General features: G+C 21.4%; 6 protein-coding genes across 7 annotated transcripts in view; 3 read left to right on the plus strand and 3 right to left on the minus strand.

The window, feature by feature from the left end:
- Window positions 1-4,188, plus strand: part of LOC122712661 (mitoguardin) — a 31,976-nt gene extending 27,788 nt beyond the window's left edge. Inside the window, exons 4-9 of the mRNA XM_043932469.1 lie at window positions 1,675-1,862; window positions 2,600-2,737; window positions 2,872-2,984; window positions 3,059-3,227; window positions 3,369-3,602; window positions 3,666-4,188. Of these exons, the coding sequence (XP_043788404.1) occupies window positions 1,675-1,862; window positions 2,600-2,737; window positions 2,872-2,984; window positions 3,059-3,227; window positions 3,369-3,602; window positions 3,666-3,983 (1,160 nt within the window). The 3' untranslated portion in view covers window positions 3,984-4,188. The remainder of the gene's footprint in view (window positions 1-1,674; window positions 1,863-2,599; window positions 2,738-2,871; window positions 2,985-3,058; window positions 3,228-3,368; window positions 3,603-3,665) is intronic.
- Window positions 4,189-5,495: 1,307 nt separating this feature from the next.
- Window positions 5,496-6,420, minus strand: LOC122712681. The gene is made up of 4 exons (XM_043932487.1): window positions 6,278-6,420; window positions 6,069-6,193; window positions 5,886-5,996; window positions 5,496-5,703 (listed from the first exon to the last, which is right to left on the minus strand). Exons 1-4 carry the CDS (start codon window positions 6,418-6,420, stop codon window positions 5,585-5,587), a joined length of 498 nt encoding a protein of 165 aa, XP_043788422.1. The 3' UTR covers window positions 5,496-5,584.
- Window positions 6,421-7,052: 632 nt separating this feature from the next.
- Window positions 7,053-8,167, plus strand: LOC122712663 (actin-related protein 2/3 complex subunit 5-C). The gene is made up of 3 exons (XM_043932471.1): window positions 7,053-7,251; window positions 7,333-7,405; window positions 7,753-8,167. Exons 1-3 carry the CDS (start codon window positions 7,091-7,093, stop codon window positions 7,990-7,992), a joined length of 474 nt encoding a protein of 157 aa, XP_043788406.1. The 5' UTR covers window positions 7,053-7,090; the 3' UTR covers window positions 7,993-8,167.
- A 1,830-nt stretch (window positions 8,168-9,997) lies between these two features.
- LOC122712611 (programmed cell death protein 10) lies at window positions 9,998-11,409 on the minus strand. The gene is made up of 5 exons (XM_043932389.1): window positions 11,187-11,409; window positions 10,765-10,942; window positions 10,526-10,658; window positions 10,281-10,445; window positions 9,998-10,211 (listed from the first exon to the last, which is right to left on the minus strand). Exons 1-5 carry the CDS (start codon window positions 11,256-11,258, stop codon window positions 10,127-10,129), a joined length of 633 nt encoding a protein of 210 aa, XP_043788324.1. The 5' UTR covers window positions 11,259-11,409; the 3' UTR covers window positions 9,998-10,126.
- LOC122712610 (pre-mRNA-splicing factor syf1 homolog) lies at window positions 11,312-16,564 on the plus strand. Of its 2 annotated transcripts, none has more exons than XM_043932388.1 (16): window positions 11,312-11,450; window positions 11,707-11,938; window positions 12,007-12,155; window positions 12,265-12,586; window positions 12,648-12,947; window positions 13,025-13,166; window positions 13,778-13,929; window positions 14,011-14,231; window positions 14,315-14,477; window positions 14,576-14,689; window positions 14,774-14,936; window positions 15,016-15,125; window positions 15,508-15,711; window positions 15,796-16,009; window positions 16,097-16,237; window positions 16,381-16,564. In XM_043932388.1, exons 4-16 carry the CDS (start codon window positions 12,380-12,382, stop codon window positions 16,455-16,457), a joined length of 2,208 nt encoding a protein of 735 aa, XP_043788323.1. In that variant the 5' UTR covers window positions 11,312-11,450; window positions 11,707-11,938; window positions 12,007-12,155; window positions 12,265-12,379; the 3' UTR covers window positions 16,458-16,564. The 2 variants fall into 2 exon arrangements, with proteins under 2 accessions (XP_043788323.1, XP_043788322.1); XM_043932387.1 differs by having other exon boundaries at window positions 11,707-11,894.
- A 121-nt stretch (window positions 16,565-16,685) lies between these two features.
- On the minus strand, window positions 16,686-18,895 carry LOC122712608 (F-box only protein 42). Its single transcript, XM_043932382.1, has 7 exons — window positions 18,761-18,895; window positions 18,319-18,662; window positions 18,063-18,220; window positions 17,851-17,981; window positions 17,623-17,762; window positions 17,420-17,556; window positions 16,686-17,339 (listed from the first exon to the last, which is right to left on the minus strand). The coding sequence occupies exons 1-7, from the start codon at window positions 18,882-18,884 to the stop codon at window positions 16,793-16,795; spliced, it is 1,581 nt and encodes a 526-aa protein (XP_043788317.1). The 5' UTR covers window positions 18,885-18,895; the 3' UTR covers window positions 16,686-16,792.
- Between the last annotated feature and the right edge of the window lie 68 nt (window positions 18,896-18,963).

Here is an 18,963-nt window from a genome sequence, read left to right on the forward strand (position 1 = left end):
GTAAGCACGCCGATTTATGAGTGATAAAATGTTGAATACAGAGAATGTCGTCACCGACTCGGAATTTAAATCCTGCGACAGTGTGACAACGTTAAGTAGGTGCTCTCAACCCTTTACTCTTTGCTGACTGGTTGACACGCCGGCCAACAGGGTCTCTCATTTGTAAATCTTCTGTCGTTGCAAAATCAGTCGTTGAACTTACCTTTGCCTCTTGTACGAATGTCAAGTACCGAAGTCGCGACATTCGTCTGAAGCTTCTTTCCATCAAGATATTTCCTGGTTGACTGAAAATATATATTTTACTCATTTCTTTAATTCAAAGTATTATCATTTTCTTTTTTTTTTTTATTATATTTTTAAATTTATAAAATTGCATTTTATGAATTCTACAATTATTTTTTAATCAATATTCCAATACATATGTAAAATATAATTTAAAAATATGAATCGAATAAAAAAAAAGAGTAAAATTCCGATTTTAAGATCTCATATTGTTATAAAATTAATATTTCTTCTATTTGAATAAATATAGGAATTATGTCTAAAAAAACTGATTATAATAAAACAATTATCTCATAGAAAGCTCTTAAATTCAACATAAACAAAAATGAGGATTTTAAACAATACCCATTTCAAGCCTTAACTTAAGTAAAAGAAAGTATAAGATTTGTTTCTTTATATCATTTAAATACATTATATTAATACATTAAATACAAGTTTAATACAATTGAAAATATGAACAAATTACAATTATATCAAAAAAATAAAAAATACTTATTTATATATTTAAAGATTTTTTCCAATTATTTTTTATTGACTTAAAGTATTTTATCAATTAGAGAAAAAAATAACATTACAACATAGCATGTACAAAAATTAACTAATCTGTTTTCTAATATTGTTGTCTATATATTTTTTAATAATTGTTTTGTATTACACAACATAAATTCATTTATTTTTTTTTTAATACTTATTATATATTATGTATTATCAATATAATTCTTTCAAAAATTTAGAATAATATATTTATGAATAAAAATTATAATTTTTAAATGATTTATAAAGATTGTCACAGATATAACATTAAATCATATATGAGATGTATTATTTAGTTAAAAAAAAACAAGCAAATTACAATAAAGATCAAAAGAATTGTCATACATAATATAATATATGTACAAATTCAAAATTGAAAACATTAGATATTATTTTGATTAAAATCTGATGATTAATCTGATCTTATAAAATCTTAATAATACAATTAATTGATAAATATAATAATTTTTTTAAGAATATATTATATCTTTTATTTTTCTTTATCTTGATTCAAGTAAATCTATAATAAACATAATATTAAATAAAATTTAATTATTTTAATATTATTTTTTAATAATATTATTTTAAAAATAAAAGTAATAATATTATTTTTTAATAATAAATAAAATTTATTTATTTTTGAAAAAAGTTTTATTAAATCTTTTTTATCGTAAATAAGAGTTTCGTAAAAAATAAAATATAATAATAATAAAATGATAATCATGTAAATTTTATGTTGCTGTGCGAAAATATTTCTCAGAACAAATTAAATAAATTCGAATTTATCATTTGTATTATATACACAAAGGAAGAGAATGAAAATTGACAAATATAAAACAATGTAACTTAATGATACAGGATTGGAGGCTCTGGAAAAAGCTCTTTATTGTTGGGAGGATGCTCTTACAGCGTTCAGCTCTTCACTCAATAATGGTACGCTCGCATTACCGTCTAAGGCGGATGCAGCATTTACGCATGATGTGCAAGAACTTCTCGACATGGGTTATCAAATCCAAAACCATGCAGAACTCCTATTTATCGACCAGGTAAACATATCAATATATATATTATTTTTATTTTCTTTTAAATTAACAGATTTCTATTATTCTTAAAATTATTATATCATTTAAAATATAAAAAAAATAAAATATATTTATTTATATATAAATAATATATAAAATATTTTGGAATTATTTAATAATAATTTTTATTTTAATGCGTTATTAGAAATTATTTTAAAAATAAAAGTAATAAGTAATAAGTAATTTAATTTTGATAAATAATAAATAATTCCTTCGTTATTTAACTAAGATTTTATAAAATTTTTTCTATTTATTTGAAATCTTTTCTATATCATTTCAATATTTATATATATTATATTTATCCTCTCCACTATATTCATCAATTTTTTTTTACTGCATAAAAAATGCAAAAATTAATTCAATTTAAATGATAACTGACCAGAGTAATTAGTGCAATGAATTACTTGACCTAACAACAAGCAATAAAGAATTATTACATAGGAAGTTTATAACTACTGCTATTTTAATCTAATCTATGTTATATTATATATTATTAAAATGTTGTTACATATATAAATATTAGTTATTTGATATAAAAAAAAAAATATATATATATATTTCAATTGGAAATTTTGTTTTATATAATATTTTTTTATATTTTTTATGTTATCTAACTATTAATATTGCACAAGCAATTTAAAAATAAGTTGTAGATTAAAAAAATAAATAATTTATTATAAATAATGTTTCAATATTAACAGCATTCAGTATTATTCCGAAATGAAGATGAGGAAAGTATAGATAGTCATAAACCTTCGAATATAGGTAGCCGAATATCCGGGAAAGATAAAGCAGATGCAGCATCTTCTCCAGAATCTTTCGAATCTGCACGTGATGGAGTAAGTAATTTTTTCGTGTACTTTTTGTTGAATAAAAATAAATAATAAAAAATTATTTTTAATATTAATAATATATAAAAATTATTGATATTTATATTAATATAGTATATATATTATTAATATATGTAATGTAGGTAGCAGATTTGCGGGAATTTGAAGAATTCTCTGAATTTTTTCCACATTTTGAAAAGCAAAAACTATATCATGCTGCTCTTAAGCAACACGAAGACAAAGGTATTCCATGCAGGTAAATAATTTTAAGATATGTTTAAAAATTTATATTTAAATATATATATATGAATTCATTATAATTTATTATAGACGATTACATACAGAACTGGTGAAATGTGGTTCAGATGTAGAATATTTAGCAAAGGTACATTGCTTACGACAAGCATACACGAAATTATTTACTGTATCTTCTGCTGCAGAGTGGATTGCAGATATAGGCCGACAAGTTATTAGTGATTTGATCATGTATGCAGACAGGGTATACACAACATATATATGATATCATTATGTATAATATTATTTATTTCTATCTGAAAAGAACATAAATCTTAAGAGTAGCTTAACTCGGACTTTAATAAATAATTTTTAATAAATTTTAATGAAAAGTTTTTAATATTAGGATCCTAAGGATTATTTAATACACTATGAACGAATGTTAGAATTCTTACAAGAACAAAATAATCGTAGTATTATGGAGGAAGAACTAACTAACAGAGGTGTAAAATGTATAAATTTCTACGACGTTCTGATTGATTTTATTTTATTAGATGCCTTTGAAGAAGTTGAAAAACCACCATCATCAATTAAAGCTATTTTACAGAATAGATGGATATCTGCTAGTTTCCGCGAAACTGTAAGTAGAAAAATAAATTTATTTTTAATTTAATTTTTTATTTACTTTTATTTTATGTTTAAGGCAATTGGAACTGCAGTTTGGTCAGTGCTTGTTGGTAAAAGACAAATGTTAAAATATGATAAAGGATTTTTAGCCCATTTTTATTCGATTTCTGAACAAATTTCTCCAGTACTTGTGTGGGGTTTCTTAGGCCCAGAAGGAAGTTTACGTTCTACTTGTCATTATTTCAGAGATCAAGTAATAGAATTCCTTATAGATATATTTAATTTTTTTAAAGTAAGATATACTACTGTTGATAATCTTGCTGAAGATATACTCAAAGAAATGAAAATAAGAGTTGAAAATATAAATCAAAGACTTTCTCTAGAAGGCTGCTAATTGAATATAAAGTAGGTATATACTATATAGGTATATATTAATATTAAATACATATAAGAAGTTGGTATATTTAAATTGATATGATAATGATTTGACATAATTTCTATCATGTAATAGATTTAAAATAATTGTTGAAAACAATTTAAGCTAGGCAATAATTTTTATTCTTTTAAAATTCTTTATTCAAATATTTATATCAGTACAAGTATTATATGAGCATTACAAAATTAATATTATAAGAAAAGATTATTGATATATTTCGTGATATAATAATCTTAATGAAATTATTAAAAATATTTAAAAACATTAAAGCTTCAGTTTGATATTCAAAATATATTTTTCATAATTTGCATCAAAATATTCAAAAATAAATATATTCATTTAATAAATATATTTAAATAAAAAGTATATGAAATGTAAAAATAATTTTTTATATAATTTTATTACTTGTAATATATGTAAATTTTTGTAGATATTAATTTCAATATATTACACAATTAGTACAAAATTTATAACAAGATGTTTGAATATAATTATTTTATAATGAAAGTGAATTTTAATATATTGTTATCATTTCAATATTATAAAATTATTTATATTAGCTATAATTATGATAAACTATTCATAGTATTTAAAAATAACATAAAAAAATATTCTAATTTGTTATATTTATATTTCATGAAATATCATAATTTAATAGTATCAAGGTTCTAATGTGCTTTAAGATATATTCAATTTTTATTAAAAAATTATTAAAAAAACATTATTAATTTTATTTTATATTATAAATATATTTATATTATCTTTTCTATGATAAAATTACATATACAATATTTTTTTAATAATAATCTATAAAATTTACATACATATAAATATTATTTAAAAAATAAAAAATTCATTACAAAGAGCAATACAATATAATTAGTAAAAACTGTAACTATATATTTCAATATTTTGTATTTTAGCAAACATTCCAATATTTTGTATGTAAAGAACATTATTTATTTTTTTATTCAATGTTGAATTTCATATTCTTTATTTACAAAATGAAAATTTAATAGAAATTTAATGCACTATTTTATCTTAATTTAGAGCATAAATTCTGACAATAAGTGTAATTGCATGAATAATAGTTTACTTTAAAATTTGTATTAATATTATTATCATTATGAATTTTTATTTATGAATTTTACTTGGATAAAATTGACTATAAAATAGATACAATGTATTATATTTCTTTTTTTATTTTTATTTCTGTATTTATATATCTAATGTTGTAACATAAATTGCATCTTATATGATTAATATCAAATTATTTATAAAATTGAATCAATATAGATTTTAATAAATTGCAAATAAAATTAAAATGGTCAAATTTATACAATTTATATATACAAAAAAATGTATTTTATCTCAGATTTTATTATATATCATGTTATATAATTTTACAATACAATAAATAATGTATAAAAATTTTAAGTAAAAAAATTTAGTTTAGAAAAAAAAATACTGAAGTTATATTTTTTATTTTTATTTAAAAATATATTTGAATATTATAAATATTGCATTGATCAAATATGTTTATCTTATATAGATATAGATTAAAGAAATAACATGTCCATTGCTTCATCATCAGATTCTTCTTCATCAGTAGATGGTACATCTGGCATTATTTGAGTTATATTATGTCTACGTTTATACTCTGTAAAACTTTCTCTTTCTGTGATAAAATAATTTTTGTTAGATAATATGATAACTAATAAAAATATATTATTAATTATATTACTACCTTTTCTTTCCACAAGCAAATATATGAATATAAATAAACATAACAAATTATTTAATATTAATTATAATATTAATTATAATATAATGTTTTATAATATAATGTTTTATAATTACCTATGTTCTTTAAAGAATCAATAATCCAATCACGTTTATATATATGTGCTGAATCTATACTAATTAAAGGATTTCTTTCTTTTTCAATACATAATCTTAACCATTCTGTCCCTATCAATTTGATAAAAATTATAAATAAAAATGATAAAAACAATATAAAAAATAAATAAATAATTATTTTACATTTATGTGCCTTTATAAGTGTAATTTTAATTTCTCTTTCTAAGTTTATGTGAATTGTTTTTTCTGCTATTACAGTTCCAAAAAGATATAAATAAATATAATAATTTTTTGAATTTACTGTAGTGCTAAAAACAATATATAATATTCTTATAAAATTTTTAAAATTTTGTAATTTTTATTTTATATGAAAGATTAAATGTTTAAAATACCTAAATAATAAATGATCATATTTTACTCGAAGGAAATATTCCTTTATATCTTGCAATAAAATACGTACGATTACCGTAATATCTGTTTGATACCATATAATTTTCGGCGTAAAATATTTACTTACAAGTTTTGGACAATTCATAACTTAATTATTATCTTACAAAAGATACATTTATTATGTATAAAATATAGAAATATAATTAAAGGACTCAATCTTTCACAAATTAAGGAGCGTATTCATAAAATATAAACAATATTTGAATTAAACGAAAAATAATCTTACATATAAAAAAATATTTGATTTTCATGATATTGATCAATATTGATTTTCATAAAAAAATATTTGATTTGTTTTATTATTTTTCATATTTCAAACAATTAGATATAAAAAAAATATGAAAAATATATTAGATTAGATTATATTTTGCATATGCACTTTTTTAATTTATTCGATTTATATATATTATATTATAATATAAAAAATATAAATTATAAAATTAAATAATAAAAAAATAATAAATTACAAAAATATTTCGTATTTCTAATTGGTAGAATTTTTTAATGTATTTAATCAAGAATATATTTCTTCATAATTTTATATTTATAATAAAATAATGTAAATATATACAAAAAAATTTTTAATTATGAAAAATAATGAAAATAAATAAATTTCTTTATATTTATTTTATTCTCTGTTTAAAAAGAAAGACACACTATATAGACTATATACTTAAAGACCAATAAAGATTCATTTCACAAGTTAGTTGATAAACCGGGTACTATCACAGTGAAACGTCAAACAGAAAGATAAAATGTCAAGAAATGATGGCAAAAAAGATTCATCAGCATCGACATTTCGAAAAATCGATGTTGATCAATATAGTGATAATAATTTTAGAGAAGAAGATGCTGATGGAGGCATAGGAGGACCTACAGGTCCAGATGAAAATGAAATTTTAACACTTCTTAGCCAATATCCTTTTTATAACTTTCAATAATTTTCTTTTAATATTTTTCATAATATTTTTTAGTATTTTTCTTAATATTTATTTACGGGTAAGAATGCCGAAGCTTTAATATCAGTATTGAGATCTGCACCACTTGGATGCAAAAATCAACAAGTAAAGGTAACCTTACTAATACGTCCATAATTGTTTAAAGTATAAATTTTTAATAATAGACATTTTTTTTGTATTTATTATTTTAAAGTGTATTTTAATAGTTTTAATGTATAATATATATATAAAATAATTTAAATTCTTCAAATTATATAATGCTAATAAAAATATATAATTCTATGTAATGCTATTCATAAAATATATTTAATGTAGTATTTAACAAAATAAAAATAAAAATGTGTGTTGACTTTCTTTTATTTTTATAATCTTTATTTTATATTAATATAATCATACATGTCATAATTATATATTATATCATTTTTGCATCAAAAGCAAATATTAATTGAATGTTACAGGACAATGCTCGGAATTTAACACTAAAAGTTCTTCTAAGTATAAAATCTACTCAAATAGATGATTGTTTAACACAATTAGATCGTGACATGCTGGATGTTTTAATGAAATATATTTATCGGGGATTTGAAATTCCAACAGAAGGTAGCAGTAGTCATTTATTAACTTGGCACGAAAAGGTATATAATATCAGTGGTGTTGGCAGTATTGTTCGGGCATTTGCAGATAGCAAACGTGCTTAAAAAAATTTGTACATTTTCCAATGATATTCATTACAATAATTGCTATTAATCCTTACTGTTATTCAGTGTCATTGTTAATGCAATGAGGATGTAGATAGAGGATGTAGATTCCAAATGAAAAATATAACACATTGGTGTACATTTGTTATCAATAAAGTAATTTTTATTTCTTATATATTTGGAGAAATGTCTTTCTTATTTTAAATCTTCAAATTGATCAAATCTTATTTTTTTTCTCAATTTAAATTAGAATATTCTTATTTTTATATATAAAATAATAGTACAATATATTAGAAATTAGTATAACTTAGAATAAATTAGAATAAATATGTATATAGATGTAATAAGTGAAACCGAACCTCAACCGTTAAATCCATATGTATTATGAATGTATTATAAACGATCTATTAGATCTACTACATACATATTTTTATATGTTATAATATATTTTATATATATTTTTGTATTTTTATTTTAGAAGACAATAAAATTTATCAGATATTAGAGTTATCTTTTGAGCGCATAAATTTTATAAAAGTTTTTATAAATTTTATACAAGTATAGAGAAATAATAGAAGAGATAGGGTAAAAATTCAGAAATCAGCGCCATCTTTAGAATGTCATAGATGAAACAAATATAGACAAAAAACCAAATAGAAAAGTATAGAATTAAGCCATCTATTAAATGTCAAAGATATCTTTTTAGAGACTAGTAGTAACTTATTTAAACTAAAATAAGAATTGATTGCCAGCATCATCTTTTAAATATTAAAGACTTTTAAAACTATTTAAGAAATGATTCTTAATTCTTTTCTTATTATTTATTCTCGCCTACATTAGTTTCATAGCAAAGTATTAAGATAGTGGCACGTAATATTCTTTTGTGTCGCATGAATCATTTGAGTCTTTTGTAACACATGTGACATTATCAATTCAGTACAAAAATTGATTATAGTTTTAAGTGATCAGAATTCATATTTAATTTTATATTAAAATTCATTGATATAAAAAATTAATATTCTTATATATAAATTAATATATATTATGTTACAATGTATAAATTAATATATATTATATATGTATACTTTATGCAAAGAATGTATATATATTTCTATATATATTATTTTTCCTATATATAAGAAATTTATTTGTACATTATATATAAATAATTATAATTTATCTATGTATAAAGAATCCATATATTTTTATATGTTTTTTATATATAAATTTATATCTTTATATTTCACATATACATTTTATATATAGTTTTATATTTTTTATATATAATATTCATAATTTAAAATATATATTTTCGTATTTATTAGATATAAAATATTTTTTTCTATTCCTAAAAATATGATATTTTAAAAAAATAAATATAAAAGATACATATAAAACAAAATATTATTTTTCATAATTAGAATTAAATAAAATAAGTAATGTAAAAAAATTATAGGTGATAATTTCTATCAATATATCTTAAAGAATATATAAAAAACAAGTATATAATAAAGTAAATAAGAATTCCAAAAAAATTTCATACATCATTTCTTGCAGAATTATATTTTTATAATTATAAAATTTAATAAAAATATTTTAATCAATTATATTACTATATCTTAAAAATCTAAGAAAAATTTCATGTCTTATATCTTGATATAAAATTTTAAATTTGGACAAAAATTTCAATTTTGTAAAATTTTAAAAAAATTTTAAAAAATCAATTTTAAAAAAAATATAATTTGAAAATACATAATATGAAAATTTTCTCTTTTCAAAAATAATTTATCAAGATATAACATATATTTATAATATATATATGCATTAGTATAATTAAAAACATGAATTTTTAAATTTCTAATGTTACACATATATTTTAATATAAAATAATTTCTCTTAAAAATAATATTTATATATTTTAGTGGAATCTTATATATTATGTATCTATGTATTCATTTACACGTAATAATTTTATAACAATTTAATACATATAAAATAATACTATACATGTTTTATATGAAATGATAATTAAATCTTATCAAATACATAACAAAATGGATAAAATTGGAATTGGTATTTTATAATAATTCCAATTAATTTTATTATTGCAAAGATATTATTTAAACAAGCACATTTACTCACATTTGTCTTTTACTGTGAGCATTATCATATTTGTTTGATGTATCAAATATAATGCACTCACAAATACTGCATTTGCTCTGTAAAAAAAGATAATTATAAAAATAGAACAACTAAGTAGAAAAAAATGAAAAATTAATAATGCTTACTGTCCTTCTTTAAAATATTCTTTTAATGTATTACTAAATCTTTTACTATATTTAACAAATTCTCTTTTTCTTTGATCTAATGCTTGTTTTCCAGCAGAACCACGAATAAATGCAGTTACTTCATTCACTGCATCTAACAGTTTTTTTATTGCACTTGCAATTTCTCTAAAAAAGAATAGAAAAAATAAATTAATCCTATATACATATATATAATATTATTGTAATATAGAATTTCAAAAACATACTTGATTGTTTCAAGAAAAGTCTTACGATCTGTTATTTCATCAGGAATTCTGCTAAGTATTCTTTTTAAAGAAGTTGATTTACGGTTTAATTCTTGAAAGGCATCTTCAGACCTTGTTGATTTATATTCTATAACTATAATTATAATGCATGAAATTAATAAAATATTTATTAATTATATTAAACGTAATTTTTAATTAATTTAATTCTTTTTTTATCTTATTATATATTATAATTATACCATCATAATCAGAAGCTGTTCCTTGTAATCTAAGAACACTTTCATTCATATCAAGATTAAGTTCTGCACGTCGTATTATACCAAGAATTAAATCATGTGTAATTCCTGGATGAGAATTTTCAGCTTTTAATAAAGCTGTACGTAATGTTTGAGCAGCCAATACATTTTGCCTCTCTAACTATGTAATAATGGATTAAAAAAATAATATGAATTAGAAATTATATATTTTTTATATAATTAAAATAAACTTTTATGTATATATATATATTTATATATATATAAATTATAATTATATATAATTTATTTTTAAATATTTTTTTAAAAAAATGTAAAAAAAATAAAAATGTAAAAAAAAATTATTTTATACTTAAAGTTTTGTTTATATAATAATCTCAAAATTATAAATAAAAAAATATCAATACCTTCATTAATATTGGTCTTAAAATGACAGGAAGAACCAGTGATGTAACTGGAGTCTCATCACCCATTGTCATCCTTTACAAAGTTTATTTATAAGTACAGTTCAAATATAATTAATTTTCAATTAATTAAATGCAGCTAACTGATTTCTTAATTAGCTAATCCAGCATAAATCGAATTGTTTATATTAAAAAATATCTATTTCAATCATATTTCTACTATGACAGCTGTCACGCTTAATAGTATCTTGTTCCTAACAAAACGAGGTAAACAGGTTGTGCAACTTGAACTTAGTTCAATATCTTTAAATAAATTTTCTTTGAATATATAATTGTTTTATTTTTTTTTACTAATTTTAATATTATAATAATTTTAGAATAAAATATTTTTAAAAATATAATATTAAAAATTTTATATATATCAAATATTTTATTATTTTATAATTTAAAAAATAGAATATTTCTTAATATTTATAAATATCTATAAATATATTCTTTAATAAATAAAAATATTTTCTATTAGATTTATATACAGCACCAAATAATTTTTAATTACTAACGATTAATGAAATAGCACCTTGATGTAGCGTGGTTGAAACGAATTGTATCAAAATACACAGTATAAAAATAACCTCAAAATATCTCAAATAATTATTAAAATTTTCAATAATGTTAGAACGAAAAGATCCAGAAGGAAATATATACGTTTTCGTAAGTAATTCATTGTGAATTACATTGTGAATTACGTAATTCATGTGAATATCATTTTAATTTTTATAATATTATTTTATATCTTTATCTTTTATGTAATTTTTTTAAATAGAATGAGGAAGATTTACCGTACGAAGAAGAAATTTTAAGAAATCCATATTCTGTAAAACATTGGCAACGTTATATAGATCACTTAAAAAGTACAAAAAGTAATAATTTAAATATTGTATATGAACGAGCATTGAAAGAACTTCCTGGAAGGTAAAATATAAAATTATATCTTTTTTGTTTCTTTTTATCAGATAAATTTTTATAAAATATTCATTTTTATTTATTTTTACTTTATCAAATTTTCATTTTTATATGTTAGTTACAAATTATGGTATAATTATCTTCGTCAACGTATCAATCAATTGAAAGGAAGATGTATAACTGATCTTCTTTATGAAGATGTAAATAATGCATTTGAACGTGCTTTAGTTTTCATGCATAAAATGCCTAGAATTTGGATGGATTATTGTACATTAATGACAGAACAATGTTATATTACACGTACTCGTCAAGTTTTTGATAGAGCACTTAGAGCTCTTCCTATTACACAGCATCATCGTATATGGCCATTGTACATTGAATTTTTGAAAAAACACAATGTATATGAAACTGCAGTCAGAGTTTTTAGACGATATTTAAAGGTAAAATAGAATATTCTTATTTGTTATGATTTGTATTTGATAATATAAAATATATTTCTAGTTAGCTCCAGAAGACACAGAAGAATATATAGAATACTTGAGATCAATTGGAAGGCTTGATGAAGCAGCTGTAAAACTTGCACAAATTGTTAATCAAGATGATTTTATATCAAAGCATGGAAAATCTAATCATCAATTATGGAATGAATTGTGTGATTTAATATCAAAGAATCCTTCTAAAATAAAATCTCTTAATGTGGATGCTATTATTAGAGGTGGATTAAGACGTTATACTGATCAATTAGGTCCTTTGTGGAATTCTTTAGCAGATTATTATGTTCGTAGCGGTTTATTTGAAAGGGTATTAAATCTTTTATTTATATTAAAATGTAATTTATTAAGTTTAATCATATAACTTCATATTTTCACTTAAAATAGGCAAGAGATATTTATGAAGAAGCAATACAAACAGTAACTACTGTTAGAGATTTTACTCAAGTATTTGATGCCTATGCACAATTTGAAGAACTTAGTCTTAGTAAACGTATGGAAGAAGCTGCAAAAAATCCTACTGAAGATGGTATTGGAGATATATTTTTATTTTTAATATTCATATATTTTTTATTATATATATTGCAGTAAAAGTATCAATTCAATAAATGTTATTTACTATTCAATATATATACTATCAATTTATGAAATAAATGTATTTTAAAATCTATTAAATATAAACTAATAAATGCAGATATTTTTATATCTAATTTAATAAAAATATATACGATAAAACTATATATTTGTGTGCATAGATATATTGCATATATTTTCTAATTAATTTGTATAATATATATAATGATATAATTATAACGATTATTCGAACGATTAAAAAAAATAATAATTATTGTTGATATTATGAACCATCTATGGTTATCAAAAAAAATCTAAATAATTTTAAAATATATTTAATGGATTTATTAAATTTATACATTGTACTTTATAGATTTTTAAATTTATACATTGTTTAGTAAATATATATTATTATTAAGAATTGTATTGAATTGATATTTTCACTAAAATCTTAAGTATATATACACTATATAATAAATATATGTATTTACTATGCTTCAAGCTTTTATTGCAATAAAAATATATATATAGTTTATAATTTTATATTTTTCTATCATCTATTTATAGATGATATTGATTTGGAATTGAGATTAGCACGGTTTGAACATTTAATGGAAAGACGTTTATTACTTTTGAATTCTGTATTACTCAGACAAAATCCTCATAATGTACAAGAATGGCATAAAAGAGTTAGACTTTATGAAGGACAACCACACGAAGTATAAAATATTTTTATTAAAATTTTTAGCAAAAAATATTTTATAATTTTACTATTATGATTATCAATTTTTTTTTTTTAGATCATTAATACATATACAGAAGCTGTACAAACTGTGCAACCACAATTAGCAGTAGGTAAATTACATACTTTATGGGTTGAGTTTGGTAAATTTTATGAAGAAAATAATCAAATAGCAGATGCTAGAGTAGTTTTTGAAAAAGCAACTCATGTTCCTTATACTAAAGTAGACGATCTCGCTTCTGTATGGTGTGAATGGGCAGAAATGGAAATTAGGCATGGGTATGTTATTTTTTTGTAAAATAATTTTTTCTAAACATATCAATATTTTATAATTAATATAACAATATATTTTATTTATACAGAAATTATAAAGAAGCATTAAAACTTATGCATCGCGCGACAGCTATGCCATTTCGCAAAGTAGCTTATCATGACGAGACAGAAACAGTTCAAATGAGATTATACAAATCTTTAAAAGTTTGGTCTATGTATGCTGATTTAGAAGAAAGTTTTGGAACATTTAAAGTATATTAATTTATTTTCTAAAATTATGCTTTTTAAATATTATTTATGAAATTTTGTAATTTTTAATATTTTTAATATTTTTAATATTTTTTTTACAGACATGCAAAGCTGTATATGACAAAATTATAGATCTAAAAATTGCAACACCACAAATCATTATTAATTATGGTCTTTTTTTGGAAGAAAATAAATATTTTGAAGAAGCTTTTAGAGTATATAATGGATGATATTAGAATATTATTGAAACTTTAATTTTCATTTTTTTTCTTCATTAATAATTTAATTATTCTTTTTAGGCTTATGAAAAAGGTATTGCACTCTTTAAATGGCCTAATGTTTATGATATATGGAATACATATCTTACAAAATTTTTAAAGCGTTATGGTGGAACAAAATTAGAACGAACGCGAGATTTATTTGAACAATGTTTAGAATTTTGTCCACCAAAATATGCTAAAGGTATTTTTAAATAATATTTAATTATATGTATTATAAAAAATAATGTTTTCTTTTTTTATTTAATTTTTTCTTGTTGCAGCTTTATATTTACTGTATGCAAAATTAGAAGAAGAACATGGTTTAGCTAGACATGCGATGTCTGTATATGAACGAGCAACAAATGCTGTTCTTCCCGAAGAAAGATTTGAGGTAAAAAATATAATAATATTGATTTCACATGTATTTAAATATATCAATTATATTATTATTAATATATATAGTAAATCTCATCCCAAAATTTTTTGATTCTAAATGGTTCCTGGATTATTTGATTTAAAATAAAGATCATGTTGATATCTGCAAAAATTTCAGAGAAAATAGTTTATAATTTTATTCACTTATATAAGATACATGTTTACCGATAATATAATATAATATATATATATATATATTAAGAATATGGATTTTTAATTTTGAAACATGTTACATGTATCCCTATATTTTAATATTTAATGTTCAAAATCAAGACACAATAAAAAAAAATGTTTATACAAATCTATATTTAATAAAAATTTAATATGCATTTTTACAGATGTTCAATATATATATAAAAAAAGCAGCAGATATATATGGTGTACCAAAAACAAGACAGATATATGAAAAAGCTATTGAAGTACTTAATGAAGATAATACAAGAGAAATGTGTTTAAGGTTTGCAGAAATGGAAACAAAATTAGGAGAAGTTGATAGAGCTCGGGCAATATATGCCCACTGCAGTCAAATTTGTGATCCAAGAGTATAAAATATTATTTAATTGAATGATATAATAATAATATTGAAATTAATATTATATTCATATATATTTTTTTATTTTATTTAGGTAGCATCAAATTTTTGGCAAATATGGAAAGAATTTGAAGTAAGACATGGTAATGAAGATACTATGCGTGAAATGCTTCGAATTAAACGTAGTGTACAAGCTATGTACAATACTCAAGTAAATATGATGTCTGCACAAATGTTGAATAATACATCGAATTCACTATCAGATGTACCAGCAGATGCAATGCGTCTTTTGGATAGTAAAACACAAGGTATAGATTTTACATAGATTTTAATTTTATTATTAATTATTATTATTATATATATTCAATTTTAATAAATTTTAATAAATTTTGTAGATAATATTACTACATATAAGGATAGTATTAAATTTGTTCGTGGTGTAACAGAAAAAGACGGTAAACCGGAATCTCAAGTAAATAATCCGGATGAAATAGATATTGATATTAATGATGTTAATGAAGGAGATATAGAAGAAGGTAATATAGAACATACAATATATAACACATTAAAATTTTTATTACTCTTTATCACGTGTAATATGTTTACAAATTGCTTTAAAGAACTTTAATTGCGACACATATATTTGATATTCTATTTTTGTATGTGTTTTTCGTTTCAGATATACCTATTGAAAAACAAACTATTCCGTCACAAGTGTTCAGTAGTTTAAAAACAACTGATGATGAAGATGATTAACATATAAATTATACCATTTGGAAAATATGTAAATAATAAAACTTGCAATGAAATGATAAGATTTTATAATTGATATACATTGTTTGTACAACTATAATAATTATTTCTGGTCAAAAAATTAACTTTTCTAGATGATTTTTTTTTTTGACAAAAATAAAATTAATACTTTAAAATTATTTATCATAAAATTTTCTCACAATTTTTTAATATCACTTTTTTACTTTCCAGTTAAATTAATTTTTAGTAAATAATTTATAATAGAATCAAATCAAGGCTAACAAAATTAAACTATTCTTAATTAAACATAGAAATGTATTATTTGTTGCTACAAGATATTAAATAACATATCTTGGTGGGTTTATAAAATGGAGATCATTATAAACTTCAGGCTCATCCATATCAGGATGATTTTGTATAGATGCTTGTTCTTTGCCAATACCTCCAAATACTATTAATTCACCGCGACCAGCTACAAGCGAATAAAGTATTCTTTCATTGGGACCCGATTGATCATTATGTTTTAAAGGAATCCACGAAGCACTACATTCTTCGCATAAGACATTCGTAATGTCTAACACAAATATGGACAAAGTATTTTTTGTCTTTTTTGCAGGCTTCGATTGTGTTCTTCGATTTCTAATACTCTCTTCCATTCTACGAAGAGATTCTAATTGTCGTTGTCGATGACTATTAATATCATAACGCACTGGTTCATTACGAAAAGCCGTCATACTTAACATATTATCATAACATAATGTTAAATTCTTTGTAAAATTAGGAGGATGATGCGGAGGGCGTGGATTTTGTATAGATATTTCGGAAAACGACCCATGTCGTCCATTAATGTTTACATCTCTATCAATATGAGATACGCTTCCTTGTCTAAAAATAATTTATAACTGTAGATTTAAAGTTAACTTCACATATAAATAAGTATTAACAATAAACTTAAATAATCAAACCTTCCATGTAATGGAGATGAATTATTTGTTCTCGTTGAAGATGCTGCTTGACAAGTGACCTTTTTGAGCGATATACTCATATCATTTGGCTTATTTTGACATTTATTAATGCTAAGAACAATAATATGATTTCCCACCTATCAAATAAAAAATATTTTGAATACAAAATATTATAAATTGTATTATAATCAACAAATTATTACCTTACAAGCTTGATGACACCAAATGCGTGTTGGAGCCCATTCTGTATTGTGCATATTTACTTTTTTCCATGTCCATACTGCACCTTCCATTTTTAGTAACCAGGCATCATTCATAGCAACATTAGGTCCAGTGCAGCCTCCTTTAAATATTTATATTCATATTAATATATTAAAATATTTATAATAAAATCAAAAAAGTTTTTATGGTATATTTTTAAATTATCTTACCTAACACAAGAAGATGCTTGTCTCCAAGCTCTATTTGAGATTGACCATAACGTGGTTGTGGTTTTAAATTTGAAGTAGGTTGCTTATGCCAACTATAGGAATCCAGATTCAAACACCATATGTCATTGGATCTGTCTCAAAATAGTACTGCATTGTTATTAAATTAAATTAAATAGTTTATTAAATGACATTCAACAACTTCTGGTATATACCTATATCCATTGCATATACCACCAAAAACAATCATATAATTTTTATGAATTGAAGCAGAATGTGCTGAAGTGGGTGGAGGTGTTTCCAACGTATTTATAGCAATCCATTTATTGGATTCTATAGAATATACATGTAATTCATTGAATAATTTTGATTGCTAAAAATATATATATAACAATAATATTAAATATTAAATATTTTCTTATATAATCAATTTTATTTATTATATTTTTATAATTTTTTAATCAAATATACCTGATGTACAGAGTATAATGCTGGATGAGACCATCCTCCAAATAAAATGAAACTTTTTTTATAATATAACATAGTAGCACAAGCTTTAGGAGATGGATATGTTCCCATTGTGATTAATCTGATCCATTTTCGTGTATCCAAATCCAATCTCCATAAATCATTGAATGTTGTACATGTTGCAGTACATCCACCAAATACATACATGGAATTTTCATATGTACAAGCAGAATGCGAATGTCTTTTTGCAATAGTAGGCATCCAATGCTTGGATGGCCATGGACTCCAAAGCAATGATCCATAAGCCACAGACTTATGAAAATGTGCTTTATTATGTTGTATTACATCTATAATAAAAATAAAAGTTTTATTGATTTTTAAAAATAAATTAATAATTAAAAGATAGATATAGATATACTTTTAGAACAAAAAAAAATTTACATACTTTTGGTAGCACGGAACCATCTTTTGGATACAAGTTTACATTCCTGAAGATTTTTATATGGTGGAATTAAACTTAAAATGTATTCTAATACAACATCTGGTAAATCATCAATATTACACTCCATTCTGCATTAAATGCTTATTAAAAACGTTTTACTAATAATCTTTTATTTTATGTCTAATTTTTTAAATATTCAAGCCAAA

This window comes from Apis laboriosa, unplaced genomic scaffold (assembly GCF_014066325.1).
Source record: "Apis laboriosa isolate Shangri-la unplaced genomic scaffold, ASM1406632v1 scaffold204_cov149, whole genome shotgun sequence".
Classification (NCBI taxonomy): domain Eukaryota; kingdom Metazoa; phylum Arthropoda; class Insecta; order Hymenoptera; family Apidae; genus Apis; species Apis laboriosa.